Source organism: Opisthocomus hoazin, chromosome 25, assembly GCF_030867145.1.
Source record: "Opisthocomus hoazin isolate bOpiHoa1 chromosome 25, bOpiHoa1.hap1, whole genome shotgun sequence".
Classification (NCBI taxonomy): Eukaryota; Metazoa; Chordata; class Aves; order Opisthocomiformes; family Opisthocomidae; genus Opisthocomus; species Opisthocomus hoazin.
The window spans coordinates 10,350,967-10,371,997 of NC_134438.1; the positions used below are offsets into that span (position 1 = coordinate 10,350,967).

General features: G+C 51.1%; 1 protein-coding gene across 2 annotated transcripts in view; it reads left to right on the forward strand.

The window, feature by feature from the left end:
- Nucleotides 1-15,203, forward strand: part of RAP1A (RAP1A, member of RAS oncogene family) — a 38,067-nt gene extending 22,864 nt beyond the window's left edge. For both annotated transcript variants that reach the window (XM_075442851.1, XM_075442852.1), the window contains 6 exons: nt 2,756-2,824; nt 4,373-4,429; nt 5,689-5,829; nt 9,367-9,510; nt 12,304-12,419; nt 14,482-15,203. In XM_075442851.1, the coding sequence (XP_075298966.1) occupies nt 2,756-2,824; nt 4,373-4,429; nt 5,689-5,829; nt 9,367-9,510; nt 12,304-12,390 (498 nt within the window). In that variant the 3' untranslated portion in view covers nt 12,391-12,419; nt 14,482-15,203. The remainder of the gene's footprint in view (nt 1-2,755; nt 2,825-4,372; nt 4,430-5,688; nt 5,830-9,366; nt 9,511-12,303; nt 12,420-14,481) is intronic.
- Nucleotides 15,204-21,031: the final 5,828 nt, after the last annotated feature.

The following is a 21,031-nucleotide window of genomic DNA, read 5'->3' on the forward strand; positions in this document are numbered from 1 at the left end:
CAGAATGCAGAGTGAATAGGAGGAAAGGTTATTCAGTTATGTCTCGAATTTGATGTACTGTCTCAGAGATCCCGTCCTGATCTCTACAAGATGTAGGTGTCATTTTTTTAATAACGCTCTATTCTTCCACTGCAACTTAAGAAAACGATCTGTATTGCTTTTGTCCACCAGCATCCCCGTGATTGAGTATCTTTATTTTGTTATGTAATATTGAAAGACTCACTAGGTGAAATAGGGCACTTATTAATGTGCTGTACATAAAAATTATTCAGTGTCTGACATCACTGAATTTCCTTGTTTGCGATGCGAAGGCTGAGTCAGCTTGCATCAGTGGCCGCCTTAAAAGCTGAAATGCAAATACTTAGTCTGGTAAACAAAAGCTAAATTCTTTTTGGCCGTCTAGGTACTAAGTAAGCATATATTGCAATTCATATGCGACATTGATCCGTTATGTTTCTAACAGGACACAAGAAGTGCCAATTAGCAGCTAAGAGTGAATAACATTTAGCTTGCAAGGTAGCTGTCCGCTTATTTTCAAGCATTAGCAAGGAGAGGTTGCAAGGCGGGATTTAAAATTATACGAAGGTCACTTTAAAATTTCTTTCTCTGAACTGTATCAACTGCCGAACAAAGAGGCTGGTGTTCCTTTTCGGTGCTGTGTTTTCGTTACAATATGGTGGTGTTTCACTGCAAATCCTCCTGACTGCTTTAACTCTTCTGTGCCAGCGTGTGGTGCTTTTTGGTGCTGATGGCAGGACAGCAGCCAGCCATGCATGGTCATTAAGGCACAGTTATTTTGCAGCTTCTTTCTTTCCTACACAGTAGTTTTCTCCCCATTTCTGCTCTGGGTAAAAATCGCCCGGCGTGTCGGTGGGTAGACGGTGTGACCAAGAGCATCCAGCTGCGCGTAGTCCTGCGTAGAATGAAGCCAAAGTTGGGACACACAGCCCCAAGCTAAGGGAAAGTTAAAAATGCTCAGATCCATGCGTAACCTGAAAACGACCCCAGATTTGTGTCTTCTACCCTGGCCTCACTTTCCACCTGTGATCAATAAAAGTAAAGTACATCAGAGATTAAGAATATTGCATAGTAAGATAGGTTATGAATGAAGCTGAAAATAATTGTAATTATGATTGTGTGTAATTGGTGTCTATGTGAACACACAAATACCAATTGAGATAACAAAAGTCAGAACTGATTTATTAGAAATAAAACAATTTGAGAAGAGAATACGTGGGTTCAGTTAATTTTCTTTCTGAGCAGTACTGTATTTGTGGACATAAAATAAGACTCTGAGTGTTACAGTAGAAAGAAGAAATGTGAGCGGTTTGTCAGATTCTCGCGCTGAAGGCCGGCTCGCAAACACAGTTACGAGAAGAGAGCGGTGCGGATGTGGCCGACTGCAGTTAGCCTCCTGGCGAACAGGGACCCTCTTGGGTTAGCAGCTGTGCTAAGAATCCTAAAATACAGTTTGTAACCTACAGCTGTTATTGCTGGTGTGGTGCTGTGGTCTGTGTTGATCGTGGAATCTTACTGTGATGGTTTTGCTGAGATCTGTTATCCGAAAGGCAGACTGGGACCATTCAGTGTGACAAGAAAACACTGGAGAAGCAAAGGCTTTGATCATTAGAGTGTGAAATAGGTTTATTTAGTGGTATAGGATGATTTTTAAATGAGGTAGTACTAGAGATCTTTTCTTCTTATGTTAAAGCAAACCATGAGGAACGCTCAGTTTCCAGCGTGCAGCGAGGTGTTCTGCCTGTATCTGGCGTATGCCACGCGGAACGTTTGTGAGTTCTCAAATCGGAACCCTCTTGCAGGAAAATCTCAGCCTGCTGTCCAAACAAAACACGGCTTCTCCAAACAGGTAGCGGCTTCGCAGGATTTGTGTTCAGAAGCCTGTGGAAAGTTCAGCTGGCGAAAGGTGGTTGGTGTGCTTATTGGTTTTAAAGAGACAATATTGAGCGCTGGGGTCTTGGCACTCAGTTTTACAAACAAACACGGCCTTGTGTTACAACAAGGCAAAGCTCGCCTCGCGGGGGGCGAGTAAAGCCGCGGGCTGGCAGGAGCCGAGGCACGCCAGGTACGGAGCGTGGAGGTCCAGAGGTGGGCCGCGTCCCGGCGGCGGCTCAATGGGAAACGCTCAGAGGAGATTTGTTTTGAAGAATTACGTTGGGGAAGAAAGTCTTCCTCTTTGAAGTGAATGATGTCTCCTCCTTTAATGGTTTAGTACAAAATGAGTATCTGGAGACGCTCCAGGTTTAACTTGCTGCTCTGAGATACCTCTCTGCTCCGGCCGTGTTGTCCAGGGTAGCTCCACGGTGGCTCCAATATAATTTGAACTGAAATGTGGATGTTCCACAGTGTACTTTTCCCCAGTGTACAGATGCCAGTTCTTCTGATTAAATTTCAAGTCTTCCATATTTGGTGATTTTTGTCCTTCTGAAGTCGTAGGCACTGAAGTAAAGGCATTTTTAAGGATATAATCTTTTATGAAAAAGCAGACAAGTGGTTTACGTTTCAAAAATGTTTGGAAAACCAGCTTGAATAAAGTGATTCTTAAAACAATGGAAACTACACAAATTTTATTTTAAAAAATCGAAAATTCATACATCTTTTTCTCTGCTCCCCACTATTGAATTATAGCAGCAGTGTTGAGTAGTTTTTTTGTTACATTTTTGTAAAGTGCTTGTTGGTAAATGTTACTGATCATGTTCAGTTCACACAAATTTTTCCTTCTTTCCTTTCTCCCCAGACTGTACAGTTTGTTCAGGGAATTTTTGTTGAAAAATATGACCCAACAATAGAAGATTCGTACAGAAAGGTAAAATAACATCATTTTTATTTCTTTCAAGTCTCATAGAGCTTGCTTCTTTTTAATAACGCAACAAAAGCTTATCAGAATGAGAAGGGGTCTTTTCTGAGAAAATGTCACGGCTGCATAAAACCGCAGCAAGAAAGCGAGGCGCAGAAGAGCGTCCGTCGTGGCGTGGCTTCACGCTTTGGCTTTGCAGGTGCTTCACTAGCTTAGGGCATCTGAATGCCATCAGGCAGGTTGTATCAGCTACTATGAAGCTGAATTATCAGGGAATGACACATTTTGCTGTTTATTGGACCTAACTTAGTTCTGTTAACAGGGGGATTAAAGCTCTGGTATTCTCCATGGCCCAGAGCTTTCACTTCAAACCTCCGCTGGCTCGCGCTGAGGCGGGTTGAGGCTGCGGCTCACCGCTGTTTGCCTGTTTGTTTGCTGGATGTTACTGCACCTGCCCAGAGATCAGCCTGGTGTGTTTTCCTGAACCATCACCAGTTTCCATGTGTACTGGGGGGTGAGCTGTGGTGGTCAGCAGACCAGTGTGCTGCCCGTGTGCCTGCCAGCGCTGCTGCCGGTGCCTGGGGACAGAACAGCTCAGCCAAACGAGGGGCAGACCGAGACCCAGACGCGTTTGCTGCAATTCGACACAATTATTACTTCAAAACATAAAGATATCAGCAGTTGCTGTGTGTGTGCTATCTGCAGGAGTTGTTCTGGGGGAGATGGACAGCATTCGTCGCAGTAGGTCACACTGCCGTAGCGGAGCAGTTGCATTTTGCTGTTTTCTTTCAGGAATGGCTGTTTTGCCGCTCAGTTCCAACGCGTTCTGCTTGGTCTGCAGCGTGTAAAACTCCTCACAGCTGCTTTGGGTGCAGGCTTGTAACTGCTGAGCAGAAGTCCTTGTCAGGATCCCTGACGCTGTCACGTTGTGTAATTCCATCGACAGAGCTGCTTTCTTCGCTCGGTTGATGTCAAGTAACCCGTTGTTTTACAGATTAGCATAAACGTTACCACAATTAAAGGCACCAAAACAGAAAAGAAAAACTTCTGGCATTTGTGCCTGTGATGATTAAATGTAAATGGTGGTATGAGTTCTGCCGTTAAATTTATTTGACTTTCGTGGAATTACCCTCATTGGATCCGAGACATTTCTCAGTGGGAGGAAGACTTGCTAAGCCTAACTGTGAGGATCACGAAGTGTTTTGCTTTTTCATTTCTTCCTTACTCCCTTCTCTCCCAGCAGCAAAGAAAAATGGGAGTTTAAGGTTGTATGTTTTGTAAGAGTGGCTTTTATCTCACTTAAGCTGAGATGTTTACGATGAGCTGCTCATTTAGGCCTTTATAATCAGCAGAAGTGAGCTGACCCAAATGCCTGGCCTGGGGCGTAATTAATCCTCTAATGGCGGTGCCTCTCAGCGCTGGGGGAGCGCAGGGGCCGGCTCACTTATTAGCGAGGTCTCTGCGGCAGAGGTAACAATTAAGCTGATGCTCGTCTTGCCTGTCCCCTTTCCGACTTTGTAGTTTTAACTGCGTTTGTCTCTTCCTTTTTCTCCCCAGCAAGTGGAAGTAGACTGTCAACAGTGTATGCTCGAAATCCTCGACACAGCAGGGACAGTAAGTGTAATTTCTTTTTCTAATTGGCGGGGAGTTGCTTTGTTGAGGGTGAGGTGAGCTGTCAGGAGTAGAACTTGGCCAGTGTCGCTTGCTGTCCTGCAAAGTCCCGTCCCTGGGTGACCAGCCCAGTAGCGGCTGAGTGCCCGTCCCAGGGCGGGAGGGCATGCTTCCCAAAAGTTAGTTTTATTTAAAAAGCTTTGAAAATTACCAACAGCAATGCAAAGGCGTGGAAGCAGAAAGCATTGTTACGCAGCTCTGGTAAAGCTTCCTTTCACAGCCGGGAACAAAGACAGCTCTGATCTGGTACAGATTTTCCAGCCTGCTCTTGCATTTCGCTGCATTGAACCTTTCAGCCGTTTCCATGCGAGCGATGGCGACTGTCTCATTGTGTATGTTCAGAGTGATGAGGCGGTGCCTTCCCGTGCGCCATGCTCACAAGTCGTGAGTGTCTGACACCTAGGCCTGTTTCAATATCATGCTGGGGAGAAGCTGAATTTCCAGTCCATGTCTGTTGTCTGGGGAGCTGGTCGGATGGCAGACTTGTGCTTAACACCATCTCAGAAAATAAATGAAAGGTCGCTACAGAATACGTCAGCCAAGTCGCAACACCTTGTGTTATGGTCTGGGGTATACAGCGGTCTGTCTGCAGGTATTTTTATTGGTGCACTTATCTTTTCCCCATTTTTCAAGAAGCGTTTTTCTCTATTACGGAAAAAAAAAACACAAAGGGAAGGAAATGTGTTAATCACAGAATCACAGAATGGTCGGGGTTGGCAGGGCCCTCTGTGGGTCACCCAGCCCAACCCCCTGCCCAAGCAGGGTCACCCAGAGCAGGCTGCACAGCACCGCGGCCAGGCGGGGCTGGAATATCTCCAGAGAAGGAGACTCCACAGCCTCCCTGGGCAGCCTGGGCCAGGGCTTCGTCACCCTCAGAGGGAAGAAGTTCTTCCTCGGGTTCAGCTGGAACTTCCCAGGCTTCAGTTTGTGCCCGTTGCCCCTTGTCCTGTCGCTGGGCACCACTGAACAGAGTCTGGCCCCGTCCTCGTGACGCCCACCCTGCAGACATTTAGAGGCATTTCTAAGGTCCCCAATGCTTTTATTAAACTTGCCTGCTTTAGTGGATCTCTGTAAGGGGTAAAAATGTAAATGCATGCTGTATGGTACTATATTCTTGTCTCCATTACAATGAAAGTATTCCTGTGTAAATGTTCATTAGCTGTGTTCACTAGCTAATTACTTTTAAAAATGTTTGATTACAGGAGCAATTTACAGCCATGAGGGATCTCTATATGAAGAATGGTCAAGGGTTTGCACTAGTATATTCTATAACAGCACAGTCCACATTTAATGACTTACAGGACCTGCGGGAACAGATTTTACGGGTTAAGGACACTGAAGATGTGAGTAGAATATTTTTTCTTTTGCAGATGGTTAAAATGTGTTTGTAAGTAAACACACAGGAATTTTTGAGTAAAATTTCTTCCTAGGAATATTCTTTGCTGTGTGGCAAAGTATTCTGTTGAAGGAAGTTTCCGTAGCGTTGTTTGTTATGTTCAGTGATGTTATCTGAGGACCAGCACCTGCTGACAGGCACAGTGAAGCCAGGATTCCACGTCTGCTGGAAGGCTGGCAGTCTTTGGGAATCACAGAATCACAGAATAGTAGGGGTTGGAAGGGACCTCTGTGGGTCATCTAGTCTGCGTGGTGGTCCGCGGCCGGGCAGGAACGTGCGGCGTGAGCAGGGAGCAGCCCGCGCCGGGGTGGGACGAGCGCAGCCGCAGCCACTCGGGCCGCTGCTTTCTCTTGGCTCTCCGTTGTTGCGTGTCCTGGTGGCTGTGGTTCCCTCCTTGGTTTAACAAGCTGAACTTCTATTTATGCAGAACTGCTTTGCATTTAGGTAGGGATTATGCTGGCGTAAATCCCTGGTCAGACGAGTCCTTTATGAGCCTCTGGGTCAGAGCCCAGCGCTCGGCTCGGCCGCGCTCGCTGCAGGGGCTCTGCACCGTGCGCTGGTCAGGTCATCGGACCAGAGCCTGCTGCTTTCGCTTTTACTTCCGTGATTTATTGGTTATGAAAATACATTCTTTTATTTTGTGTTAGGGGGATGTTACTTGTTGAATCCAAGCTTGAGAACCTTGTAAGCATTGAAGCCGTGTTCTGCTGAGTTAGAAAAACGCACTCCTTCCTCTGTTTAGTTTCAGAATGTGTCTTTAAAAATCCCAGTACTTACCCCATTCATTTATGTATGTCTAACAAAGTTTAATTCCAGTCTTCTGCATGAAATAGCAAATGATCAAAAACTAGTTGTTCATCAAACTCCAATTTTGGCTCAATAATAAACAATTAGTACCTTTTGAAACAACCTTATACAGAGTTTCAGGTCTTTCAAACCTATGCTGTTTACCTATGTAAGTATCGCTTTTTCCCCCCTATTATTTCACATCTTCATGTAACTTTTTTTTTTTGCTGAGCACGTTCAAAACACATTTTTGTGTTTTGGTATGAGAAAATTTTTCTTAGCTGTCTAGAAAACTGTAAAGAATGGGATTAAGCTGATGTATGTAGTTGGTCTCTGAAATACGCTTTTTTGGAAATGCCTCATCTGTATTGTGACTCCGGGTTTCTGATGTAGTCAGTAAAACTGACTTCTCAAAAATAGATGTAATAATTTTCCAATCAGTATGGCTGTGAGTGTTAAATACAAAAACTAATCTTGAGTGTAGTTGAATTGGGAAGAGACTACAAATGTGAACATCGAAGTAGATTAAAAGCGTACAGTGTGTTGTAAATTACCACAGGAAGTGGATAATGATTTATTTTCCAGCTGGAAAGTACCCATTTTCTGTTCAAAGAATTAAATGCTTCAGGAAACGGAGCGGGGTGCACACCCGTTATCAGCAGTTCTTTAGTTTTTTTGTACTTTGACGTAGCGTAAGGGAAACAGGATGCTGTCGCCGCTGCGTGCACGCGGCGTGCTGCCGTGCGTCCTGCGGCTCCGGCTGTCGGCTCGCGCCTCGCAATCCACCCCAGCGCTGGCTGTATCATCCCCCAAGATCTGCGAGATGCAGGTTGTAAAAGCGAGCTTCAGAATGACACATCGCCCACAGTTCTCGGGCGTAGAAAGCCCTGAGCTGCGTCTCTGTCTCCGAGCGGGCTGGGGAGCCGTGGGGCTGCGGAGCCGTGGGGCTGCGGAGCCGTGGGGCTGCGGAGCCGTGGGGCTGTGGAGCCGTGGGCCGTGGGCTCGTGCCTGGCTGATGGCCCCTGGGAAGGGGCTGCAGGAGGGCAGGCAGCAACTGGGACCACGCCGCGAGCTCCTCAGCTTGTGGGTGTGGAAACGGCACCTGAGGGTAGGCGGTTTTGGTTCTTAGGGAGGTTTTTTGGGTGCTCTGAGTGTTTTTTGTTGGCTTGTTTAAGGTCTCTTCTACCTATTTGTGACATCTGGGGCTGCAGCTGTGGTAGAGACTGCCTGAGAAGCAGAGGAAGCCTTCTGAATTTTCATATCAGGATGTTATTTCTAAGATGTCTCAGTACTGTTTTTAATCTTTTTTTATTTTAACTTTTTGCCTGATTTCTTTCTCCTGAAAAAGTTTTAACTCAGTATCTAAACATAACTGATCAGAGCAAGTGTCCTGCTGCTTTCGCTCACCAACACTTACTGTGGCACTTTGAGAAAAACAGATTTATAACTCAACGAGTGCAGACTGTGCTTGGCTCTCTGCAGTGCACCAAGCAAATACGATCACAGCCCCGGTGGGAAGCCAGTGAGCTACGGCTGAGCCAGAGACCCATCCTGTCTGTCGCCCCTCGTGCCGTTCGTGGGAGGGCTGGGCAAGCCCAGGGATCCCTCCTGTCCGTGCAGCCCAGCGGAAACACATCAGGATTTACTACAGCCAAGGTCCTTTTCCTACGTGTTAAATTTCTCTGTTTCTCTGTAGGAAAAGTCACAAGGAATATGGTTTCCCCAAGGCACTTTCTTCCTCGTGAAGGAGCGAGAAGGTGACTCACCCAGACTCGTTAGCAAGCCAGTGGCTCGAGGAGAGGGGCAGATGCCCTTTCGCCGTTGTCTTGTGCAAATGATTTGCCTGGATTTGCATCATGGGCGTAGGATGAATCTTTTGAACGTGTATCAAATGTTTGGTTTAATAATGCATCAGATTATTTATCGGAAGCGACGTCCTTTCAGGAGCTGAGCTGCTAGGCGGTCACTAGCTGGAAATCTTCCTTATTCTAAGCTGGTAAATGCTGAGCGCAGCGTGCGTGCCTTCTGCAGCGAGCAGCCGCTTTGCTGTGAGCGTGCAGAGCGCGGCGGCAGTGTCGGGCTGGGGGAGCGAGGAGGGCAGGCAGGCCTGGCTGGGAATGCTCAGCTGCACAGGGCTGTTCCCTTTGGTTCTGTGTCCAGGGCAGGGCTTTTTAAAGGTGCGTCCGTTGATTGTCGTGTGCCTTGACAGCAGGTTGACAAGACGGGTCAGAGGGGCTGAAACCTATCGCGTGTGTCTTGGAACACGTGCTGTGTGTTCTGGTGTCTGAAGTAGGCTCAGCTGGCAGGCAGTTCAGCCTGCCGTCACATAAAAGTCCTGAAATGCATTCCAGTAGTAAATCAGGTTTTTGACTAGAATGATGGTGGATGTAGAGGCCAGAATATAAATCTTTACTGACTGAAGATTGTGCTGAAATACTACGGTTTGGTTTTACGGTGTCCTCTGTGTGTTTCATTCTTGGTGAACCAGGGTGTCTACAGTACGGACCCTCTTCATCCCTTTCCCAGCAGGCATCTAAATCCCAGTCTTGTCTGGCAGCTCTGCTGAACTGCTGATTTTTATTGTTAATACTGTATATTCTGCTCCCTCCTCACGCGCCGTTCTAAGCCGTAGCATTGCGGTGCATGCTGTACATTAACTTGCTGATGTATCACTTGTTCTTGCTTGTCTCCTCTCCAGGTTCCAATGATTCTGGTTGGCAATAAATGTGACCTGGAGGAAGAGCGTGTAGTCGGCAAAGAACAGGGTCAAAACTTAGCAAGACAGTGGTGTAACTGTGCCTTTCTAGAATCGTCTGCAAAGTCTAAAATCAACGTTAATGAGGTAACTATCAGCTGTTCCCTTCTCTTTCCTGCTTCAGCATGAATGCCACATTAAACCAGCATGGGGTCCTTCGTGTGTGTCTTGAATCGGGAAGATTCAGGCTGATCCTGCAACCTCAGCCTAAGAACGGCTTGTGATGCGGTGTATTTAGCTACTGCTTTCTGTCTGTTTTAAGGAGACCTGCTCCTTTTTCTCTGTAAAGAGTGGGTGACTGCTCCAGGTAAGTGTAGTCTGTGTCAGGACATGCATAGCAGAGGGTCCTGAGTAAGCCCAGTTCACTGGATGACTCTTAGCTTAGATAAACTTTATCTGGAAAGGATACTTTTCAGGGTAACTGTTGCTGCTGTTCAGAAGGTGGATTATGCCCCACTGTGTTACATGTCATGTTGCGTAGTGTTGGCTGGTGTTTTTCGAAGTATTTGCTTTTCACATTCCTGCTACGTCTGGCTGCTCAAGCAGACGTCCCATCACAGCCCTCCTCTGGGGAGCCACTGGCGTACTGAGACCGTCTCCAAGCACAGATCTGTCTGAGCAGTTCCCCGTGTTTAAACGAGAAACCCCTTTGCAGTTGGTGTGCCTTTGGCTGCTGCCTGAGGTAGCGTAGCTCTGCTTGACATCAGGCACCAAGTTTTTATTCCCTGCTGTGAATTATCTGACTGTGACAGAGGCCAGGTTTCCAGCCACAAAAGCTGAGGTGACCCCATTGAGCATAGCTGGTGTGGTGCCAGGAGATAACCGGGACCGTTTAGGAGGCTGTGTGATAAGCAGCAGCAGTAGGATCTTGGCCTGGACCCAGCGTTCGCTTGGCAGCTCGGGGGACGTGCGCAGCACTGCATCTACCCGCTCGAGAGGGAAGGGAGCTCCAGGCTGCAGGAGTTGCAGCTTCTGTGGCTGGGCTTAGCCTAGCTGTAGTGCACAGGAATCTACCCCAGTAAACACAGCGTGCTGAGCTCGACTCCTGCCAGGGGGATTTGGTGTGTGTGTCTGAGCTGTAGTAAAGCTGTGAGTGTTAATGAAGAACTGAGTGGCTCGGTCACTGAACAGATCACCATGGAATGTAACAAATTCGGTGGTGTTTGCATTTCCACAGCAGTGGCAGAGACTGACCTCTCGTCAGCCAAAGGGGCCTTGGAGCTCTCCCGAGAGCTGGGCGGGAGAGGGAGAGCACCGCGCTGTCCTGGGGCGAGCGCGCGCCCGCCGTGACGTACAGCCAGCCTTGACGTGTGCAGCCCGTGTCTCCGTGTTTCCCTGTCGTGTCCGCTGCCTCCAGTGAGGCTCGGGTCACAGAGAAGATCATTATCTGGCAGATTAGGTTGTGGTTTTATTGTCATCTTAATGTTCTGGTTTTCTGCCGGTTTATATTGTCTTGTTATGAAAAGCATAAAAGCTGAGGAAATCAAAGAGAAGAAACACCATGAATCAAGCAACTTACTCTACTGGTGATTTGTTTGTTCTGCTGGCTCATGGACTAGGGAAGTGCTTGTATTATTCTGAGTTTTGGGGGGTTTTAGCTACTTTTGGACTTTCTAGGTTTGTTAAAATCTGGGCTAAAGTGTGATAAATTTCTATGTGCATTTGCTGAAAGTGAAGCAAACCTTTCACCCAGGTAATAATCTTTTAATACAGGTGAGAGTCACTCTCAGCAGCAGCGCGTCAGGTGAGGCTGGCAGTAGAGAACTGTGGCAATAAGCTCAGTAAAGGAGTGGCGTGAGCAACTCTAATGCCAGTATAAAATACTTTACATGAGAGCTTGATAAAGCCACCATCGCGTTCATTTAATTTGAAACTCTGCAGTAGTGCTTTTTCATGTAGATAATAGCAAGAAAATCTTAAATTTCCAGTTGTTGCAATTTGTTATAAACTATTTCTTTGTCTTCTGAATTTCCTTGGGGTCAACAAGAATTTGTGAGCTGTCAGCCACTCCAGGAAGGAAACGAGTAAACAAGGACAAGGGTGGAGCTTTCTGAAGGTTTAAATATTTCTCCTTAATACAGTGACCCAGCTTCAAGCGTTTTTGCCAAGCTCATTTTGCTATAAATGGGCTGAGTCTTGCTGGGAAAACAACTCACGGCAAAAGCATTCACAAGAAGCTCGTCTCTGAAGCTGAAAGAGGCCCCTGTAGTCATCCCCTTCTGGAAGTGTCTGACTTCAGGAAGATGTTTTGCTTCTACTTGCTAATTTTATTAATAAACTCCAAAGATTAGACCAGGCAAAAAGGTGAAGTGATTAACAGCTCGAATATGCTTAGGAAAGAGGAAGATGAGCAGTGCGTGCTGTGCAGCAGGTGAATGAAGACCGCGTTTGCAGGTGGAAGCCGAGGAGCGGGATGCCTTTCCCTGCAGCGAGAACGCGCTGCTGCTGGCGTAGCCGTGCTCTGCGACACTCACCAGCCCCGGGAGACCGGTGACAAGATGATCCTGCAGCATGTTATGCCTCTGTGTTAAAAAACCTTTTATTTCCCAGTTTTCTCCCACTGTTCCAAGGCGAGGGGTTTGTGGCCATTTCGTTGCCCTACTCCTCTGAAGCCTTTGGTGGTACGCAGCCTGAGGGAGAAAGCTGTCCGCTGCAGGGCAGGAGTTCACAGCTCCCTGACGTTCTGCGCACTGAGGAGAGCTCTCTGCTCGCTTGTTCCCTAAGCAGCTGCTGGAGAAACATGTTTAACTAAATGCAAGCCGTTTAATTGAATTTCTAAGACTGCAGCCACCAGGAAAGAGTATCAGCTTGCCAGCCTACCTAATTTTTGACACTTGCACAGTGTCTTACCATTTTTCAATTTGTGTTTTTCATTTTCAGATCTTTTATGACCTGGTCAGACAGATAAATAGAAAAACACCAGTGGAAAAGAAGAAACCTAAAAAGAAATCGTGTCTGCTGCTTTAGACTCCCATGGCGCAGCAGCTCTGAGCCAGGTAAGAGGTGTCTGAATGTCACCTGCAGCTCAGGTGATCGGGCCGTGAGCTGCTCCGGCAGAGAGGAGTCACTCCCCTTCCCTCCACTCCTCTTCCTTCCGTATACTCCCAAACAGAAGATGCCTTCCCGTTCTGCTGCATCTGTTGGACTGCTTAAAAAAAGTCAGTTCTCCTGGCTGACGGGGCAGGGAAATAGCTGCTTCTCTCCCTTTCCCCTTTTGCTTGGGCTGATGAGTGCGACAGGGCAGGAACTAACGGAGACGGGCAAGGGGCTTCCTTTTCACTCCAGCAGGTTCTCTGTCTTGGGACACCGTGCTCTGAGCCACCCTGAGTGCTGGCTCAGTTTTGCTTCCTTTTTATCCTCTGCAGAAATGCAGTAGCATCTATGTCACTCGTGTTACTGTTGCAGCCGCTGTCTCAGTCCTGGGTGACATGGGGACAGTTGCAAACTGGTTTGGGCAGGACATGGATTCCAGTGGCACAGAAACAAAAAGCTACCCACCAAAAAAAAAAACCCCAAACAAAACCAAAAAACCACCCCAAGGTTGGACACAGCTATAAATAATCTTCCTGTGTATCTTGGCAGGGTACTCGGTGTGCTTGCGGCTGTTCTGTCGCACTCCTGAAAGAAAGCAGCGTTTCCATAGCTTCAGGTTTGGGACAGAAATCTGACGGCGGCTGCCGTGGTGGGCAGGGAGAGCGGGGCGCGGGGTGAGAAGCAGTCGGAGGCCAAGCGCACCGTCCCGCGGGGCTGCCGTACAGCGAGGCACGGCCCGGCGGCAGCGAAGGGGAGGAACGAACTCGCCGCCACGCGCGGGCTGTGCCGGCTGCCGTCGTGCGCTTACACTGCGCGGGCTGTGCGCTGCGGGTGGCTTCTGCGGCCCGCCAGCGGCTCGGCGCTTGAATTTCAGAAATGGGCGCAGTGCAGCTGGCAAAGCAGCTCAGGCGCCCTGGTCCTGCAGCGTCAGACGAACTCCTGGCCCTAGGAGGGTTTCAGGGGTGAATGCCTAAAAACGGGTGGCTCTGCCTGCTGCCGTGCTGCAGATGGCCGTGTCAGTAGCCGAGGGGTGCTCGAGTAGGGTAAGGGGAGCTACGCAGTTAACGTGGCCTCTAATGACTTGTGCGTTATTAATTGATGAGTGTCTTATCCTGAGCTTTGAATGCCAGAAAAGAATAGCTTAGGGTTGTGGGGAAACAATGGCTTTAGGAAAAGAAATTGAAGAATACGTCTCAAGTGGCTTTTCCTGTTCCTTGGGTGATGGATCTGAATTTAACTGGCGTGGCGTCAGCCGGGATGGCTTCTTGGAGATGGGCTTCCCCCGCCGCGGGAGGACACGCTCCCTGCCGGGCTCACACGGCTCTGCCCTCGCCCGCCGGGCCGGGACCCTGTGCTACGCAGCCCGGCGTGGGCAGGGGCACAGCACTGACACGCCAGCGGCCGCGAGCGGAGTCCCTGCGGTCAGCTGGTTCCTGATGAGACTTCTCATCACGTGGGCTTCTGCCCGTGCCCCCAGATCCGCTCTCGGAATGCTTCATGGTGTCTCCCTTGTTCTTTGTAAATCTCTTCCCATTTCATTGCCTGCTTGTTACAGCTGGGACAGGGCTCGGGGAGGGCTCCAGCTCGGTGGACTTCAAGAGCATCTCAGAAATACAAGAGATGAAATCCCTCTCCCGTAAATTGCTCGTCCGTTGCTGAGTTCGGATCCCCCTGAAGGCCGCCTGTCTCGTAAGCAGAGGAGCTGGACGGGCACTGTCGCCGTCACGGCAGACGGGCAGGGTGCTGGCTGCCCTGCTGCAGTCCCGGTGGAACAAGGACTGCTTTCTCAGAGGGTTAGAGTGCCCAAAATCTCTTTTCCGTCTGTGCCTCCGAACTCGGAGGGCGGTCGGAGCAAGCCCCAATCCTGGAGGAAGGTGAGCTCCTCCTGCTGAAATGCCACGTGTTTTTACACGCCTGGGTGCGGGCAGTCTGCTGGGGAAGCTTTCAGGCCTTCGTTCGAGATCGTTCATCTCTGGGGTAGGATGAGAAACATTCCCTCTGTTGTCTTTTTTTTACTTCTTCTAGATTGCAGGAATGAAGAACTGTTGCCTAAATGGAAAGTGCCAGCATTCCCAACTGCAGAACCTTACAGAAATTAATGACATACCTGAAGAAGCTTCTCCTGGTTTTATATGCTGCGAGAAGAATTTGGATCTTAAAATGGTTTGCACACAGTCCCTGGAAAAAGCAATTGCTCTGTGTATATGTCTTGGAAATTTAAGACAATAGTACTCCTCCTTTGCAATAGCAGCTAACAGATGTGAAAATAAATATAATTGACTCTAGTGTATGATTATACAAAGGAGCATGGATGCATTTCAGATGTTAGATATTGCTACTATGATTAAAATTTCATATTGACCCTTTTATCATAATTTCTCCCCATCAAGCACTAAAAATGTTCCACCGTTGTGTTTTATATCTATAACTATAGATATGGTATCTGAAATTTCCCTTTGAACTCACTGCGACAAATAACTTTTTGAGTCATTGACTTCATTTTATATTTAAAAGTTATGGAATATCATTATTTTCATTCTGCCGTTATATTCTAATGAAAAATGTTTGTGCATAATGCTTTGGAAAAATGGGTCTTTTATAGGAAAAAAACTGGGATAACTGATTTCTATGGCTTTAAAAGCAAAAATATATAATATACTAAACCAACTCTAATATTGCTTCTTGTGTTTTACTGTCACAGATTAAATTACAGCTTTTATGAATGATTAAATTTTAGTACATTTTCATTTTGTTTCTGTGTTTTTGTTATGGTTTCCAGGCCTTGGTTGTTACCCATGTTTTGTGACCTCCTCTTCCGTTCTGGTAGGTGGAGCGCTGGGTGACACCAGCCACCACCAGCACACCGTTGTGCCGACGCGACGTCTCACGCGCCCGCGCTGTTGGACGTGGTTGGTCGTGCCACACGCTACAGTGCGGAAGGCTGCTTTTAATTAGCTTTGTGTATTCTTTTGAGTGTTTAGAGATTGTATTCTGCTGAAAATACTTCCTCTGTACAATGATTTTTATACGTACAAATTTGGGTTAAGACTGTACCAAGGTCTGACTGTTGCTGTGCTCTGGGGTTTCCCGCGACGGCGTGCACAGGGGGAGGACCCTGCTGTGGCAGTGGCACCCGCCGGGCGCGAGCCCGAGGTGAGCTCCCACCATCAGCGTCTCCACACGGAGCTGCAGAGCTCAGGCTGCCGAAATACAATTTCGGCAAAGCAAACGGCTGCTTTGCGTTTTTAGACAAAATCTGGCCACCGTTACCTGATCTGCACAGGGGCTTTTGGTTTCATTTTGGGTTTGTTGGTTTGTTTTTTTTTTAAATACCTGTTGGTTGCCTAAACTTTAAGAGAGCGGGATATGGTGAGACGCACGGGTGCTGTGCCCCGCTCCTGCCGTGCGCGAGAGCCGCCCAGGGAGCTGCGGGCCCCGATCCCACCCCGGGTGTGACGCTGCTGCCCTTCCCGCAGGTGAGAGGAGAAACGTGGCTTCACGGTGGAGAAAACCGGGGGTGGACTTTGTCCTGGGGGTTTGAATGCGAAATCTCAGTGTCGTAGCTGGAGCCGCTGTAGAGTTTTAATGGAAACCAGGGGGGAGAAATTTCTCTAAACAGGTTTTTCTTGCACTGTGTCACTGAGGCAGCTGTTGAACTCTGCAGAGATCCCAGTTTCTCCCTGCAGCCCAAAAAAGACTGGATGAAAATGCTTGGATGACGGGAACGTGGACACATCTGCCTCCTCACGAGCTGCTGGGACAAATGTAGTTACTGCGCTGGCTGACTTCAACCCACCTCTGCGCTTCCTTTCTCCGGAGGAGCAGAAGCGTGGTCTTTGCAGGTTGGTTATCTTTACTAAATGTAAAAATATTTTAGTAATAAAGTAATTTTAATGTACCTGCTGCTTGCTAGATGTCTCTTGTATAAAACCAGAAACCTGGCCTTCATTTGCTGGCTGCGGCGCGGCGTGTAAGCGCCTCAACCCTCACGTCGTCGAGGATGGGGATGCGCAACCCGCTCGACTTCGCGTCTCCCAGTCTGGCTGCTCCCGTGGTGACTGGTGGGTCTGGGGAAGGCAAGGCCGGCCCCCGCAGTGGGGGTCGGGGTGTCCGAGGGCCCCCCGGCAGCCCCCGACTGCTGCTGGAGCTGGAGGGCGAGAGGGGCAGGCGGGGGGGCTGCGCCTGGGAGTAAACCTGGTGTAAGGCTGGAGGAGGACTAGGGCGAAGAGCGCTGGGAGCGCTGCCCGAGTCCCTTGGCTCTGCCGCTAGAGGGCGGTGGCGGGAAGCGGCGGGGGCGAGCGGGGGCCGGAGCCCCGCAGTGCGTGGGGGGGTCCCGGGTCGGGGGTCCTGTGCCCGGAGCCCCGCAGTTCAATGGGGGGGTCCCAGTTCGGGGTGCTGTGCCTGGAGCCCGGCAGTTCAGTGGGGGGGGCGGTTGGGGGAGGGTCCTGTGCCCAGAGCCCGGCAATTCAATGGGGGGGGTCCCGGTTGGGGGGTCCTGTACCCGGAGCCTGGAAGTTCAATGGGGGGGTCCTGGTTGGGGGGTCCTGTGCCCGGAGCCCGCACACAATGGACGCGGGATATTTTGCTATGTCGGCGTTCATCGCCGCCGCCCGCGTTCTGCCCGGGGAGACGCCGGGGCAGAGGCCGCGCAGGTTTGTGTCCGATCGCGACGCGTCCTGAAGCACTCGGCGTTCACTGTTTCGCTGGGCTAAAAACGAGTTTACTGAGGAATGTCTTAAAAAAGGGTGAAATAAAAACCTTCCAGAAGCAGCCACGTGCTGCTGCATTTGACCAGCATCCAGTCGAGCAAAGTCACGCTTCGCTCCGTGGAAAGGAGCGCTGCCAGCACTGCCAGCACCGCACCGCCGCCCCGCAGCCCCCCGAGCCTCCCCCCCGTCGGTGCCGATCCCAGCCGTGCACAGCCTCGGCCGAAGCCATGCGCTGCTCCGTACAAACCCGCTGCTCCTCAGCTTCTCAGCCGGTCTTTGCCTATTTTCAGTGTTAGCTAACGGTTATCTTAGATCACATTTTCTCACCTGGTGTGGGTCGGATCAGCCGGTAACTGCCCGGTTACTGCAGAGTTGGAATGGCGAGTTTTGATTTTGATGCCGAGACACGAGCAGAGCAGGAGCTGCGGAAGGGAGCGTCGCGGTGATGCTGCCGCTCGCCCGGGTTGCTGCGCTGCCCCGGAGCTGCAGAGACGTTCTCGACCCCGCAGAGCACTGACGTGGGAGCTCTCGCACCCAGCAGCGACCCCAGAAACTTCATTAGTGCTGGCTTCAGAGTCAGCCTCTGCAAAATCACCACAACTAATCCATGCTTTATTTGTTTTGCCAGGACTAGGCACTGATGGAGTGAGGCTGAATTCTGCAGCGGGCCAGGCGCCGTTCGGTGCGTGCCGGGCATGGGAGCCGGCGCTGGTTCCTCTGTGGCACGGGCTCCCGGCTGCACGCAGGCTGCATTCTGGGGATGAAAACCCCCAAATCCGGAGACGAGCCCTGTGCAGGAGGAGGCAGCGGAGCCGCTCTGGAAGGTCCCCAGCAGCATCGCGACGCTGCGGCACAGAAAAGAGAACGCCCAGCAGTAAGAACAGCGCTCGGCTGTGCTCGGTGCCCACGGTTTCCTGGGCTTTTAACTCGGGTTCGTTACCAGTGGAGGCATTCGGCGCGGTGTTTTGTGATGGTTTCGCCCACCACTCGCCTGGAAAACCAGCTCCCCTTCCCCGAGGGTGGCTGCTGCGAGCGGGGCAGGAGCGGCTCCTGCCTGCCCCACTGCCTGCGCTCGGGGGTCCCTGCTCTGCCCGGGCATGGCAGGACCCTCCTGCCCGCCAGGACCCTCCTGCCCACCGTCGAGCCGGGGCCGGGCAACTCTGGCCAACGCGAGCCCCCGCTGCGGAGGGCTCCCAGCTCCCAGCCTGGGGCAGCCCAGTGCAGAGCCCCAGGCCAGCTCTAGAAACAGCCTAATTAGAGGCTATGCCAGGGCTAATTAGCCATGCTGCAAGCTTGCAGTAGCCCTGGCAGAGCGCTGTGTGAATGTGGCTGCTCCTGGCTCAGGCCGGGCTCTCGCCTTTAGCTCAGTTACTTGCTAATCCCAGTGTTGGGAAACTGCATCTGTGTTCTCCTGGGACTGAAACACCCCTGTTCTCCCTTGCTTTGCAGAGAACTTGCACACGAGGAAACTCAGCTCATTCCTTGTGTCTGTCAGCAGCAGGCAGAGGCCAGAGCGGTGAGTGACGCCGCGTTCTCCCCAGTGTCCTGGAGCCGCTGCCCCTCGTCCCCAGCGGGATGAGCTTCAGAGGGAGCAGCACCAGCAGAGGAAGATTAAATCATTTGTGGGAGATTTGCGGACAAGTCAGTGACAGAGCTGGAGTTGCAGCCCCGCGCTGGAGTCCGAGGTGCCCGTCCCGCTGGCTTGGCCATGCCAGCTCTCGGCTAAACCCCGCTTGCACCGGACCTTTTGGGACGGAGGAGTCGCCCAGACGAGCGCGTGTCCCCGGCAGAGCCGCTCTCGCAGTCCCAGGCAGAGCCCGAGTTCAAACATCCGTGGCATTTTCCTTGGGTGGTACCAGTGTTTGAGGCCAGCAGCCAGCCCCTCGCTGCCGTGGCACGGTGGCTCGGGGTGAATAAGGAGCCCGTTGTGCTGCGGCGGGGGGGACGCTCGGGGCGCTGGCAGCGTTCCCGTGCCGCGTCCCCGGGCTGGGCGGCAGCAGCGGGGCGTGCGCGGGCGGCAGCTGCTCCCCGCTGCCGCGGCCCCAGCTCCACCAACAAAGGACGGATTCACGGGGCCGGGAGCGCTCCGCTCAGCGCTGGGCAGCCTCTGGCCTCGGGAGCGGGTGCTGAGCACCCTGTGCTGCGCGGGACCACCTTCGCTCGCAGGATGCTGCCAAGGCTGCCGGGATTAATTTTCATGGAGCGCTGCTCCGCAGCCGAGAAACCTGAGCAACCCCTGGGTGTCCTTCAGAGTGACCCCCTGGAGAGCATCAGCCATGGGCAGCTGAGCTCCTCAGCGACGTGGAAGTTGACACTAATTTTGCCTTTTTTTCTGTGTTTGAAATGTAAATCGAGATTCTTGCAACCCTTTCTGAGTGAGTGGTGGTGGAGCTCAGTGAAAGCAATCAGCACTGCTGCCCTTCCCTACCCAGGTGGTTACGAATCATCGGACAAACTGACTTCGGGCACGTTACACCTTTGCGCATCCTTCCCCGCGGTCCGTGTGCGGCTGTAACGTGTCGAGGGCTGCAGGCAGCCAGCATCCTACGACTATTTTTCATTTAGCTTTGGAAATAAGCAGTGTCAAGCTGCTGTGTCAGAGTGGCTTAAATTCACCGGAGAACTCGTTTGATTTGAAGCAGTTTCCGTTATTAAATATGACTGCACCGGAGCCCCTGCGGGGTAATCCTTTATGATAAATGATGTTTGAAATGAGGGAGACCCGATACTGGCTGTCCCGCGCTCCGGTCACGGTTAATCTGCAGGAACAGGGAAAGGCCCCGCGCAATCCCGGAGCAAAGGGATTTGGGCTTTGACAAACCAGCAGCAGCTCAACCCGCGGCGCGATCGGCCCGGGGAATCACAGCGAAGAGAAACCGAACCGGAGCATCTCGCTGTGCCGCAGCGCAGCCAGCGCTTACGTACCCGCGGGTTTCTCTCCTGCAACGTGCGCCATGGCCGACTGACTCGCGGTATTGTCCAGCACAGAAGTGCAAGAAATCTGGCAAGAAACCTAAATGGCAAACAGAAGCCTCTTGTTTTCTGAAATCCCATTGGAAAGAGACATGAATTTCAGTGGAAACCAGAGAACGCATCCATTTTCTGCAGGACTCGGGCACAGGGAGATGTTTGTCCTGTCAGTGATCGCAGGCTCTAACAGAGCCAACGGTAGCACGCGGTTCACGGGCCCTGGAGCGAAGTTTTCTGACCTCAACGCTGGTCGCTCTGGGGCTGGGAGGCTGCGCCTGGGCTGAGCCCAGAGGGCAGGAACACGGCACCTGAGGTTTAAAAGAAACCGCGGTGAATATATAGTCCTGTCATCAGCTGGGACTTCCACGGGCAGCTCCTCCAGTGGCCTCTCTCGGCTGAAAAGGCTGCCCCGAAAGGGGTTTTCGCCAAGAATCTCTCCATGTCCTGTTCCTTAGCGGTTGTTTAAAGGGTTTCATCATTACCAGCAAGCCTTCAGAGCTCGCAGCCTGAGGTACTGGAAGAACTGGGTGTCCTCACCATCCTTGATGGGCTCAAGCTAACGGGGTCCTCTAACAACGGACTCGGCTCTCTCGAAACCCTAAAAAGCGGGGTTGCGGCCGCTCTCCCCTCGCAGCCTCCTCTCCTGCCTTGGCGGGTGCTGATGGAGGGGAGACCCAGGGACCCCCTCTCTGCCCGGCGGTGCTGGCTTCAGCCCCGTCCCGAGTCCGGTCTGCGTGTGGGGACGGCAGCAGGGCAGACAGCGAGGAGGCTGCTCCCGGGGCTGGTGCTCGCTGCTGCTCCGCATGCCGGAGCCCCGCGCAGTCGTGGTGCGTTGACGGTCGCCGCGTGGCTGGGTCCCCGCAGGGCTGTCCCACGGCCCATTTCACACCGGTTTT